This window comes from Lonchura striata, chromosome 14, assembly GCF_050655825.1.
Source record: "Lonchura striata isolate lonStrDom1 chromosome 14, ASM5065582v1, whole genome shotgun sequence".
In the NCBI taxonomy this organism is placed as follows: domain Eukaryota; kingdom Metazoa; phylum Chordata; class Aves; order Passeriformes; family Estrildidae; genus Lonchura; species Lonchura striata.
The window spans coordinates 9,169,588-9,182,324 of record NC_140716.1 but is presented as its reverse complement, the minus strand read 5'-3'; the positions used below and the strand labels follow the sequence as shown (position 1 = coordinate 9,182,324).

The following is a 12,737-nucleotide window of genomic DNA, read 5'->3' as shown; positions in this document are numbered from 1 at the left end:
TAAGGTTCACTTGCTGTTCAATCAAAGGCACCAAGTAAGCTCTCTTCAATTGATTTAGAGTGATTTCACATCCTGCTTTGCTGTGCATGGCTCCTTACTGCCCCGATATGTGACCACAGAGCTGCTGCTCTCTGAAAGTGCTTGAGCTGCAAGGGTTCACACTTGCACTACCAGGAGCAAGTGGTAGCTCCCAAGAGTAGCTTGTGGTCTTGCTGGAGTGCTCCAAAAATAAAAAGTAACTGCATGCTGATCCCTTAGTGCAGAATAGCTTGGCTTGGATCCCTGCATTCTGTTTGGGCTGCTGTTCCTAATGGTTTCAGCCTGCTCTAGAGGCTTGGTTGGAAATATTTCTGCACACAACAAACATCAAAGGCCGGGTTCATTGCCCACAGACAGACAGGTAGGGCCCCCACTGCTTTCCAGCTCCTGCACCTGAGTGCTGCAAGTCTCTGCAGGTCCTGTACCTGCCAGCCCTTGGATGCATCCCAGGGCAGCTCAGCACTGTGTGTCCCTGAGGGAATCAAACCTGTTCTCTGTGGTTATGCTGTCTTACTTCCAACATGGTGTACAAACTTTTTTGTATTTTTTCAAAAGCATTACTTTGAAGAAAACCAGGGTTTTGTTCTAATGATTACAGATGAACTTTTGTAAGAAGTATTTAGGTTTTAGAGAAGCTCTGCTGCATCCCCCCTTTCCTTCAAGGGACACCTGTACACAGGAATAGTGGAATCATTTTTATAGCCTTTTATTAGTGTGTAAGCACATCCATGGTGCATATAAAACTGTAACAGTTGACTTAATTTGAACAAATGGTATTTCTCAGTAAGTGATTTAAAAGGCACTTCCACCTTGTGAATTGTGCATCAGGGGTGTAGTAACCAGGAGAAATCCCTATATTAATTGAATACTCAAAACAAAAGGAAAGTTTTAAGAAAAGATTAACTGACCAATGCCTTTTTTTCCCCTGCAACAATCTCACAAATCCTCTGTAGACTATAGTTTACTGGGATTTTAATCATTTGAGCTACTAGAACTCACTTTCTGCAAGATTCTCAAAGTTAATTACTCTGTTAAAAATCCCCACCTTTTCAAATACGCTTCATGGTAGGAAAAGTTTTGGAGTACTTTAAGTGTCAATCTATACATTGGAGACAAGGCAGTTGTGCTTTTATCTGTCAGAGGAGTGGGTGTATGTGACCTTGACACTAAGAGCAGACTTATACAGTGCTAAATATCGTCCTCCCTCCCTTCCCTTGCTGCAGTGCAATTTTTGAAGCGTGTTTATTCACTGGCTTTTGTTCCATTGAAATCTCCATCTCTTGCATCCATTTCGTCATCACCTCCATCTGTTGAATTCTCAATTACTCTTCTGCCTCCAGATCTACGGGGTGGGGCAAAAGATGTTGGCTCATTTCCCCTCCTGCAGTAAGAGGGGGAAAAAAACAGAAAAAAGAAAGTCAGGTGCTAGGTAATTTGGAATCCTCACAAATAAGTAGAGTTTTGTAACAGGACCTCTGGGACTGATGGTTCTAAATGCAGAAAAGCTAAGAACTGTGGGCCTCTAATTCCACTTTCTGTTCTGTAACTTATAATAGTAATTTGTGATTAGGCTGAGATTCCAAATTGCTTGGAAATGGGATGGGTTTCCTGTTCTTGTGCTTGTGTCCTTATTCTCCTCTAAACAGTCTCATCAGTCCCAAATCACCCCCATTCTTGCCCTCATTTCATTGTTTTCCTTTATGGGAACTGCAACTGAAGGTGCTTGAAAGGAGTGGAGAAAGGGACTGCTCATACACCACAGCAGAGGAGTGTCCCTCCTGTTCCTCTGGAGGAGCAAGCAGACAGAGCAATTTGTAGAGAGTTCCTGCCCAGCAGTTCCTGCAGGGCCTGGGGCAGTGCTGTGGATGGCAGCAAACATTTCTGAGCCCACAGTGCACAGGCTGCCCTGGCCAGAGCACCACAGGTGCTGTGACAGGTGTGACACCCAGGTTCTCAGTAACTCCAATCTCCTTCCCAGCAGAGGGAGGAAACAGTCATTGCTTTGGAACTGTTGTAACCCCGGGAATGGTGCTTAGCAGTGCAAGTGTCCTAGAGGAAATGCTTTTCCCACTTTCCCCCCTTTTCCTCTCCCATCTCCCTCCCATCCCCATATATTTCATAGGCACATCCCAAGGCAGGGACACTTTGGTCCTCAAGGTTAATTTTTGGGGAGGTGTGAGCAAGTGAGACAGATGATGGGTTTGTCCCATGGCCTCCATTGCTAATGTGCTGTAAAGCATTTCAGTTTTGTGACATGGCCTCTCACTTGCCCCTCATTAAGCAAACCTTTGTAAAGGCTTGAGACCACAGATATATGCAATTAAATAAATTAATGATCACTGGATATTGTGCCAAAAATACTAATTTGGTGTTAAATAGATCTGAGGCTGCACTTTTGGGTACATCAATCGTGCCTAAATATTTAAAGGCTTGTCTTGTCCTTGCAAAAGACTAAGCCAGTGCCCTTTCTGAAGCAGCTATTTAAGTCTAAAGTTCAGTCTTCCATGGGAGGAGGATAGGGAGGAACATTGGCTGGACTAACTTAGTTCAGAGGCATGAATCTGCATTTCAAAGATGGAAATGGGACATGCAGTCTATTTTCCATAATTCTGACCTTAAACTTGAGTGTGAGCAGGCAATTAGCTAGCTAATAAAGCTTCATGTAAGACCTGCTGATAATTAACCATGGTTGTTCTGGTGCTGATGGCATGTATTAAACACAGGGGTGTGTCATTTCTGTCCTGGTGTGTACTTGGTAGGGTCTAACAGCAGGGTCTCTTATTTTTCACCAGCAGAGATTTGTTATTGTTATTTAGCAAATAAGTTCTAATTAGATTAATAAATTTGTTAATTCTTGTTAATAAAGGAAGAGCTCTTCACCCCCTTGGACTTGTGCTGTCTGGACTTGGTTACTCATGAGTCAGTTGTGCTGCAGTAATTCACTGAACATGGGACTGGAGGGAATAACAGCGAGAGTCTCACTAAAGTGTGCACTACAGTTTTGGCTAAAAAGTGAACTCCTTACCATGCACTAACCACTTATTAAACTGTTGCAGTATGCATAAACTTACCAGTTCTTTAAACTGGTATTGACCCTGTGGATAAAGACCTTTTGTTTATATCTGTTCCTCTTAAAGGACTTTATGTGTTTGATAACATTCATGTGGTCATTGGTATTAGTACTTTTAGAACCATATGAGTATCTGGCATGAGCCTTCAGCACCAGTGTTTACTTAGCACCTCTGTATTTAATCTGCCTTTCAACAGCTGCTACTGGAGTAACAGTCTTGACTGGAAATATTAGGCTGACTAAAAGGCACATGCAAGGACAAGACATCATCTTTAAATATTTGTGTATTCACAGCAAAATTCAGCATATGTAAAATAGAAAATATACAAATATTACAAGGCAATAGCTCTTTAATTTTTGCAGTGCAGATATTATTCCTATCTCTAGAGAATGTGCTAATAAGTATAACATAATGCTGTGCTAGGTTACAGTGTCAGCTTTAATGTCTGTGTCCATGCTCTATGTTTTAATACAGTAAACAAGCAATGTAATGTCTGTAAAATAGCTCTGAACGTCTCAGTAATAACTCTTTGTAAGCAATACAGGCACAGAGTGCTTTGTAATGAAAGGCAAGACTTTCTCTTCTGTCTGTGACTGCGTGGTGTGTGATAAATCACATGCAAGTAAGGTCTTCCCAAATCTCAGGTGAATTAGATGGGCTCTTACCTTAGGTCAGCATTACAGTAGGCACAAGAAATACTGTGAAATTCTAATGACATGCTGTGACACTCCATATTCATTAGTCCTTTTAATCAATTTTACTAATCAATGGTGTATTTTATTTGAAAAAAATTACTTTTGTGGCAGTGCACAAAGATGATGTGCAAAAAAAAATCATGCAAAAAAAATCAGAGTACTTGCTTAGGTACTCTGATGGTAGAGCTTGTGAGAATGCAACGTTGGTAAGTCTAGGTCAGTACATAACCTACTTGTAACAAAGATGTATCACTGATGAACAGCTGATTATTGTAGCTAGATTATTGTAATATTTGTCTTTTTTGATAAAACAGATAATTGCCAAGATATCCAAGCCTTCACAGTTTGCAGAAACCTCACAGAATTTTAACCAGGGCCAAAGAAAATGGAAATTTGTGCAATACAAGCTAGCTGCAAAGTTGAAGGCATGGTACCTGCTTAGTCATGCGAAGGCTCCTGTGTCCCTCTGAAACAGAGATATGGGCAGTTATACTAGGCACATGGTCATAATCAGAGGTAGGTAATTACTTTTAAATAATTAAACAAAGTACATTACAGCCAATTACATTACATTTAGATAAACAAAAATGATCTATATGGTGTTCTATATAAAAGGGCTGGACACAGCCACTGCTTCATAAAGCAGCCAGGAGCATGTAACTACCCAAGCTGGTGCTAGTGGAAAAGGTTGCTACATCCATAACCCTTCACTTTGAAGGGAATCCACATCCAGTAACACTGAAGCACATTACTGATAAATAGTCTGGCAAACTACTTTGAGAACACAGGTAGACAGGTTCTTGTTTTTCATCTGATGTACTGTTGGTCTTAGGTAAAAGGCAAAATTGTATGGTATAGTGATGCAGATAGAGCAATTCCTTTATAACTCAAGTCAGCCTCTTTATTTCAGTGGGTTCATGGTTTCAAACCCAGTGCGTGCAGAACTCAGGGATGTAGCTGACTGATCACAGCTTTATCTTTTTCCCATGCAGTTTTAACAAGAAAATGCAAAGGGATGTTTTAATCTTTTCCTTGATCTGATGAATCTGAATTCCTTACTGATGAAGTCCAAAGAGACTTTGGAATAAGATTAATTGAATGTGCTTTGCTTTTTACTGCTTGTGATGTCCAATACTGTTCACAGTCGTTACATGTGAGGTGTGCATGTGTGAAAGTGTGAAAAGCACAAGCATTTCTACACTTTTGTGACTGCTTCTGTACAAATAGATACAGCCATTATATAAGGGGTGTTTTCAAAAGCAACCAAGCCTAATTCTGTTCCAATTGAAGCCAAAAAGATTTTGATCAGAGAAGAGTAAGGCCTGTGCCATGTTATCACAGCTCATCTCAGCTGAAATCCTGAGGCTGCTGCAGTCTATGAAATGCACTTCACTCCTGACCTTGGGCCTTTTGTTCTGAGTGCCAAGCTAACACAAGGAGTGAGAAACTTTGCAGCATTAGCAGTGTCTGTTCCTCACCTGACAGATTTTTTTCCACTTTTGTAGTTCAGCTCTAACTTTCAAGGCTGTCAGTGAGTGGGAAGGGCTATCCCAAACAAGGGTACTCTACCTGAGCTTGCTCTTTAGTGCTGCAACCTCCCGGCCCAGGGCTTCATTGCTCTCAGTGGCTTCATCCAGCTCCCTCTGCAGCTTCCTGCGGTTTGCGTTGATGCGCTGGGACTCTTCCTCAGCCTCCTCCAGCTGCCTCTTCAGCTGCTTGAGCCGTGTGTTGCCCTTCTCGGCCTAAAGGGAAATTTCAGAGTAATGCTTTAATTCATAATGCTTTACATTCCTTGTTTTAATTTCACGCTTCTGTTGAGAGTTGTACTGAAACATGGCCCAAATCAAAGATGGAGGCTTATAGCCTGAAAAGAACTTTTGCTCATTTTGCTAATGTACATAGCTACTGTATTCGGACACATTCTCATTGTTTCTTTTTCTGCATAGTTCTACCTCTGCTTTTCAGGCTTGCAGATGGATTTGCATTACATAAAGCTAAAATTTTAATGTAAAATATGTTCAGCGTCTCTGTTCATGTAGCAACAAGGGTGTTGTGCACAGTCCTGTGTATTGTTGTGCAGTCAGACTGTTGCATCTGGCTGATTAACAAGGATTTGTGCTTTGTCACTTGATGTAGCATGGAAGAATTGTCCCATCTTTTAGTAATGGACTGTATGGCATAGAATCCAAGCATACAGTCTGCTTTCTAGATGGACATTTGCTTGAGCACAACATGGAATCTTCCTCTCTTAGGGCAAAACCTAAAAACTCCTGTGCCCTTGACTAAGAGCCTTGTGACACAGTCTGTACCTGATCTTTGTACTGCTCTGCTTGCTTCCTCTCATCCTCCACCTGCAGCAGTGCATCCTTCAGCTTCTTGTCCTTCTGGCGCATCGTCTTGGCCACTGCCTGCTTCTCTCTGCAATGACAGGGCAGTGTTTGGTGATGTAGAAACTCTGTACTCTTCACCTGCCTTGGGCTTGTGGCTCATGAAACCAGCACCAAGGACCCCTGTGTTAAAGGTCTTACTGAATTTAACAGGTGAATTCTAAGAAAAACTTTAAAGCACGTTCTTCTGAGCAAAACAAAACCAAATATATGTCTCTGCTGTATGCTAGAGGTGCTCCAGGAGATGTGTTCTGAAACACAAGGTGATTTCCTGAAGGAATAATCCAACAAGTGTCCAATGTGTTATGGCAGTTAACCTGGCAGAGTTATGGGGCAGTTACTCTAAAATGTAGGGGAGCAGATCCTTGCCTATGGTACCAGTAGAACTTTTCAGCAATAAAATGGATCTTAATCAGAAACTGTAGCAACTCCAGTTACTTGCCATATGTCTCAGAAATGTTAAGTGAGAAAGAGACTACCAAATTTAGTGGCACTGAGAACCTGGTGATACAAATCCTGCTTGCCTTTGTTTATTTTCTGTCTTATTAACTGGAACAATAAATGGACAGTGGTGCCCTCGGGAGACCAGTACCTGGCTTCCTGTTCCAACTGCTCTTCGAGAGAAGCAATTTTGGCCTCCAGAGCAGCAATTGTGGCTTTGAATTTGTTCTTCACAGCTCCCTCCATCTCCTGCAGCTTACTCTTTAGCTCTTTGTTCTGCCTCTCCAGTTGCTGCCGAGCGTTTTCGTTCTTCTGTGCAGTTGAGCGCTCTGTTGCCAGCTCGTTGTTCAGCTGCTCCGCCTGCAAGGTGGGAAGGGATGCTGTCACAAGTGTTGCATGCTTTCAGACAAATGACAGGTGGCAATTTGGGAAGGCGGTCCTCCAGATACTCAGAACCACGAGCAGCTTTTGCTGGAATACGAACAGAAAGTTCTGTGTGCTGGAATGAGCTGTACCTGCTGTACTGCTTTCCTCATGCGGTCACCCATTGCCTCTATGTTGCTTTGCTCCTCTTCCAGCTCTTCCTCCAGCTGGGCAATTCTGGCCTCTAGGCGCCGTTTCTCATCCTGAAGGCTTGTCCTGGAAATTTAAATTTAAAAAGTGAGTTCCTTTGGCTCTGACCATATGTTATGATTGTATTATGAACTGCCAGTAGTTCAGAAAAGAACTAGATATTTCAATGGAAGTAGTCATATGTGTGCATGTTGTCTTGTCAAGACCAGATGGCTGCTGGGAACAGAACAAAACTTCTCTTGGCAGCATTAGTAGCACGTTCAGAGCCATGTGTGGAATTTGGTGTTTTCCTACCTTCCAGAGGCAGCGCTTGCAAGTTCTTCTGCCATCTCTTCTTTCTCCTGGTCTGCTTGTTTGCGAGCTCTTTCTGCAGCAGCCAGGTCCTAGGGAAATGGAAAAAGCAGCATAGTAAAGAAATGAGTGAATGTTCAAATAGTTATAGCATGATTCAGAGGACTGTAAATTTTCTAAAGCTGTTATGAAATGGGTTGTCTTGTTAACAGAATAAATTCTTGTCATGTCATAAATCCTAGGGAAGTACAATGCAATACAATTTATCCAGCCTGACAGCAAGTTTCTATTTTATTTGTTTTAGTCACAAGATGGCCATTTAATACAGGTAGGAATAAAAGCACTAAGCCCTCAAGAATTTATTGCTATTGAAAACAATTTGTGTTGGGTTGTACAGTTCATTTCCCTTTAAGGCTGGCGATCTGTACCTTCTTCCAAGGTGATTTTTTTAGCTCAGTCTGACTGTGCTCGAATGTAGATCCAACAGCTTTAGTGGAGTGTGTGAGGCAACATGGAACTTGTTACAAGTTCAGTCCCTAAGAGCTGTTAGATTACGTCACTGCCAGTTCTGTTTTGCTACTGAAGGCCATGTGTAATCTCCTTCATTCTGCTGTAGGTTTCCCACTTTACCTCCTGAAGCTGCATGAGTTCTGCTTCCAAACTCTTTGCTTTCTTCTCATTTTCTCTGGCTGTAGCAAATATTTCTTCTCTGGCAGCCCGTGCATCATCCAGCTCTCGTTGGTAGTCCTTCATCTGAGCCTTGTTGAAAAGAATGACAAATTTGTTATCATTTCAGTCAAAAGTAAGCTGGACTAACAGAACACATACACATTTACATTGTCATAATGCTGCTGAAGTTATATTTTCTGCAGAGATCTGGTAGCACATGTTGGAAAGATGTGAAATGCTATTCCAAGGAGGGCAATGCTTCCACTTGAACACTGCATCTTTTGTAATGCCTATTGTCCATATGTCCTCTGAATATTTGAGTATGTGTAGAGTCTTAATGTTTCTGATTAAGAAATTTTTTTGTTGTTTACTTGTTAGTGTGTGACAGAAGTTTGATATGGAGGTTTAAAATATAAACAGGAACATGCTAATTCAGAGACAACCTGATTTCTGATTTATGCTCAAGAGTCACGTGTTAGAACCCAGATTGAAGCCCTGTAATAGATTTTATCTTACAGTCCTTTCTCTTCGTGTGAATCTTTGTTTTCCTTCATATGTGTAAGTCCGTAGCAGATGAGTGTTGGCTAGAGAATTCTGGAAGCTCTACCATGATGAGATTTAAGATTTTAATAATTTTCCCTGTGAATTTTTCCTGTCATTCAAACTGAGCATTCAAATACTGGTATTTGAATGTGGCAGTCTAGTTAAAATTCCCCTTCTGACCAACCATCTGTAATGGGCATAAGTTCACAGATGTCACCTAACTTCTGTATTGTGGTTGTATAAGACACAGCAGTGGGAAAAACTGTATTTTGGGGTTACTTACCTGTAATTTACGAAGTTGTTTGATGGCTTCTTCCCGACCTTTGTTAGCAGAGTCAGCCTGGCTCTCCAGGTCTTTGACATCCATCTCCAGCTTCTTTTTGGCAGCAGCTGCCAGGGCACGTTGCTTCCGCTCATCTTCCAGTTCTGTTTCATATTCATGGAGCTGATCATTAAGGAAAACAAGTTCAGTTTAGCAAAGTCCTTGGGGACTCTCAAACACTATGTCTGAATAGTGTGTACAGACCCCATATCGTTGTTAACTGTGATTTCCCTGGCAGTTAAAACAGGTTTCCATTTTGTCCCAAAATGAAAAGTTTTCGAAAGGACAATTTGGGTCCTGCATTCATGGAAATGTGTGTTACAAGATGATGACTACAGCAGTTGTCCTTGCTGTCACAACACTTCTGTGCAAATAAATTTTATCCTGTTTTCATCTCCAGTGCTTTTGTATGCATTCAGTGTACGTTGGGAAGACAGGTATATTAGAAGTTGTCTTTTTCCACTTGCACTGAGAATACAGGGAAGGTGGTTCTGACTATGTCAGAAATAACAATTCATATGTTTTATACTGTATTGGTTGTAGACTTAAACAGCTACATTTGTTGATAACTGTGCATGTGCTACTGAAACAGGGAACCTACCCCTGCCTTCTTTAGTACAATAACCATTTTCTTCTTTTTATTTAATCACCAAGTTCAAGGCAATGTAATGCTTTTTTTTCATTATAGGTAGTGAGGTGCTTTAAAAATGGCATTAGGTTGGGGCCTTTCAACTGGCTTGGTTAGATATTTACAAAGGCAGAGTTGGGAATGGTACCTGTCTGAGGAGTTGTCTTTTCTTCTCCTCATTCTGTTCATCTCTGGCTTGTAAATCTCTTTCAAACTGGCCTTTCAGAGCCTGCATATTAACTTCCAACCTGAGTTTGGCATCTTCTGCAGCCTGTAGCTCATCCTCTAGCTCTTCTAGTTGTGTCTTCATCTCTTCTACTTGCTGTTCAAGGGTCCGTTTAGATTTCTCCAATTCGTGGACCTTTCAAGCAATGAGAATTTAATAGATTTGTTATAAGAAATAAGAATAACTCTAGTTATACACAGTATACCTGCAGTATAGGCCACATTTGAAACGATCAGGTGTGGACAATGAATAAACTAATTTACACTGAAAATGCTAAATTAGTTTTATTTTGTACTTGTAAAACTGTCTTAAAATAATGAGATTCTCTTTATCCCAATCTTTTGTTTTTCATCTAGTTAAATATAATAATTTAATTTATTTAGTATTAGAAGTAGTTTAATCATGTGCCTGTAATAAAAGAAGTGATTGGCAATGCAGAAATGGAAATTTGCTGCAGTTATGTAAGTAAATATAAGGCAGGTGGCAAAGTCCAATATAACTAATAAAATAAGATTTGCAGAGTTTACGATTTGAAAGAAGTGTAATAAACGAATACATTATTTAGAAATCAGTTAGAATCTTTTTCATACTTGAAGTCATGTTAAAAACAAACATAGCCTACAGTTACTTTGCCAAGTCCCTTGAAAGTTTGGACACAAATGAAATAACCTTTGAATTTTGTATGAAATATCTGATTTTGCTGAATGATTTGTGTGCTGCAGAGAATTTCCCCCACTGAAAACAATTATGTATTTTTTAGCTGCTATTTTAAGTTATTGTTTTGGAGTTTGTTCTAAGGCCAAAACTTACATTCTTGCCAACATCATCTTTGGAGCTAACAAGATCTTCCATTTCAGCTTTCAACATTTTGTTTGTTCTCTCCAGTTCTTCTTTGGCTTCCAAAGCCTCTTCAAGTGCTCGAGCCAATGACAGAGCCTTTGTTTCTTTTTCTCTAGCTTCAGCTTCTGCTCTGTCCCTTTCATCTGCATATTTTGAGGAGATGTTCTTCTCTTCAGCTAGCATCTGTGAAAAGGTTGTGTCAATACAGGAGGTCGTTAGTAATGGGCTTTTCTACTGCAGCTGCCTTGTCAGTTGTTAATGACTGAGAAGAATCTCTGCTTTTGATAAATGCACATAAATACAAAATTAACCATTTTTTGTATAATTAAATTTTAGTTAATTTTTTTGTCCCCTTGTCCCAGTGGACACTCTGTGAGCTCCAGACTGCTGATAACACAGCAAGGGAGAATCTGAAGTCCGTACCTGATCAAACTTCTTCTGTTTTTTCTCCAGGTTAGAGACCAGCTGACGCTGGTTGTCCAAGTCCACCACCAGGTCATCCAGCTCCTGCTGGAGTCTGTTCTTGGTTTTTTCCAGTTTGTCATAAGAAGCAGCCTTTTCCTCAAATTGTTGTGTGAGACTTTCAATTTCTTTCTGAAGTTTCTTTTTGCCTTCTTCCATGAATTCTACTGTGGTGGTAAATTCCTGTATCTTCTTCTTAGAGTCAGAGAGCTGAAATTTGAATTCAGAAGACAAATCTTTGTAGCTGTGCCAACAAAACTTGTCAGAGAGACAAAAACTTGGCCAGAAGACAGCTAAGAGCTGGAGCTTTCCTAGTTTGACCTGTGTGAAGTTGGTGACAGTTACCCATCACCCAGCCTTCATAAAATGAGGCAGAGCACAGACCTGGGATGCACATACAGGCCTTGTGTGCAAGACTGTGTGTGGAGCTACCTTGCATTTGTACCTGTCCTAGGGATGACATTTTAAAGGACAGGGAGACTGCTGCCTCCATTGTGGAGCACCACTGGTGCCATCTGGGCTAACAGCACAAATTCCCTGAAGGTCCATGCGCTGTGCCAGGATAATTCTACAGATCCTCTGGAATTGCCAGCACAGCTCTCAGTGATGGAGCTAATGATTTCACTATGGCACTGATACCTGTATTGTCAGTGTTGAAATATGTCTCTCCAGATTTTGTTTTGCTTCTACTTCTTCATCCAACTGCTCCTGCAAGCTGCTCTTGTCATCCTCCAGCTGGCGGAGCTTGGTGGACACATTTAGCTTCTGCCGCGTTTCCTCCTGAAGCAGCTCCTGCAGTCACCACATCAATTGGCAAGACAGTCATTAGTTTAGGTCTTTTTATTGTGCATTTTAGGAATATTGTTGGTGAGCTGATCTTGGATGCAAGTTTACCTGTGTATCTTGTAGCTGAGATCCTAAGGCTGCAACGTCTTTGGTCAATTTGATATTTTTGCTTTCTGCTTCATTGAGCAAACTGGTGACATTTTCAACTTCCACCTGTGAGATGCCACAGAGAATAAACTCAGTAATTTTGCAAAGCTATGAAATCTTCTTTAAACCTTACTTTCTTTGGATTTGTCTGAAATCTTATCTAATGCAATTTGTTAATAGTTTACCATAGTATTTATGATTACATATCTAGTCATATTCATAAAGTAATAATAGTATGTTCCTTGCAATGAACTGCAAAGGAAAATGGGGATTTTTGATGGCTTTTCCTTCCTCTTCCCAAGTTTGTCAGGAGTTTATGCATTTGATTATTTTTTCTTATTTATCCACCAGCTTAAAATAATAAAGCAAAGCTTACTGCAGCTATGAAAAAGATGTAACAATAAGCTTGATTAGTATATCTGGCATTTTGTTGTCATCTTTTCTGAGCACATGTGTTTAATAGTTGTATAATACATTTCCAAAAGCCACACACCTGTCAATCTTCACCACCACCCAAAAATGAACAAACAGAAAGAAACTGTCAGGTCTGCATCATGGTCACTGAATCAGTGATGGCATTACAGACTGCAACACATACAGAGGGGTGGAGAGACTAA

At 40.7% G+C, this 12,737-nt stretch overlaps 1 protein-coding gene across 3 annotated transcripts in view; it reads right to left on the bottom strand.

Annotated features, from left to right (window-relative positions):
• Window positions 1-729: 729 nt before the first annotated feature.
• The window catches only part of MYH11 (myosin heavy chain 11), a 54,789-nt gene continuing 42,781 nt past the window's right edge, over window positions 730-12,737 (bottom strand). For 2 of the 3 annotated variants that reach the window (XM_021539821.3, XM_021539822.3), the window contains 13 exons: window positions 12,082-12,186; window positions 11,827-11,979; window positions 11,149-11,397; window positions 10,696-10,908; window positions 9,808-10,020; window positions 8,993-9,154; window positions 8,128-8,256; window positions 7,501-7,589; window positions 7,149-7,272; window positions 6,785-6,993; window positions 6,115-6,223; window positions 5,375-5,547; window positions 730-1,420 (listed from right to left, as the gene is read on the bottom strand). In XM_021539821.3, the coding sequence (XP_021395496.1) occupies window positions 1,282-1,420; window positions 5,375-5,547; window positions 6,115-6,223; window positions 6,785-6,993; window positions 7,149-7,272; window positions 7,501-7,589; window positions 8,128-8,256; window positions 8,993-9,154; window positions 9,808-10,020; window positions 10,696-10,908; window positions 11,149-11,397; window positions 11,827-11,979; window positions 12,082-12,186 (2,067 nt within the window). In that variant the 3' untranslated portion in view covers window positions 730-1,281. Of the gene's footprint in view, window positions 1,421-4,239; window positions 4,272-5,374; window positions 5,548-6,114; window positions 6,224-6,784; window positions 6,994-7,148; window positions 7,273-7,500; window positions 7,590-8,127; window positions 8,257-8,992; window positions 9,155-9,807; window positions 10,021-10,695; window positions 10,909-11,148; window positions 11,398-11,826; window positions 11,980-12,081; window positions 12,187-12,737 lie in introns of all 3 variants that reach the window. The other variant, XM_021539823.3, reaches the window with a different exon arrangement.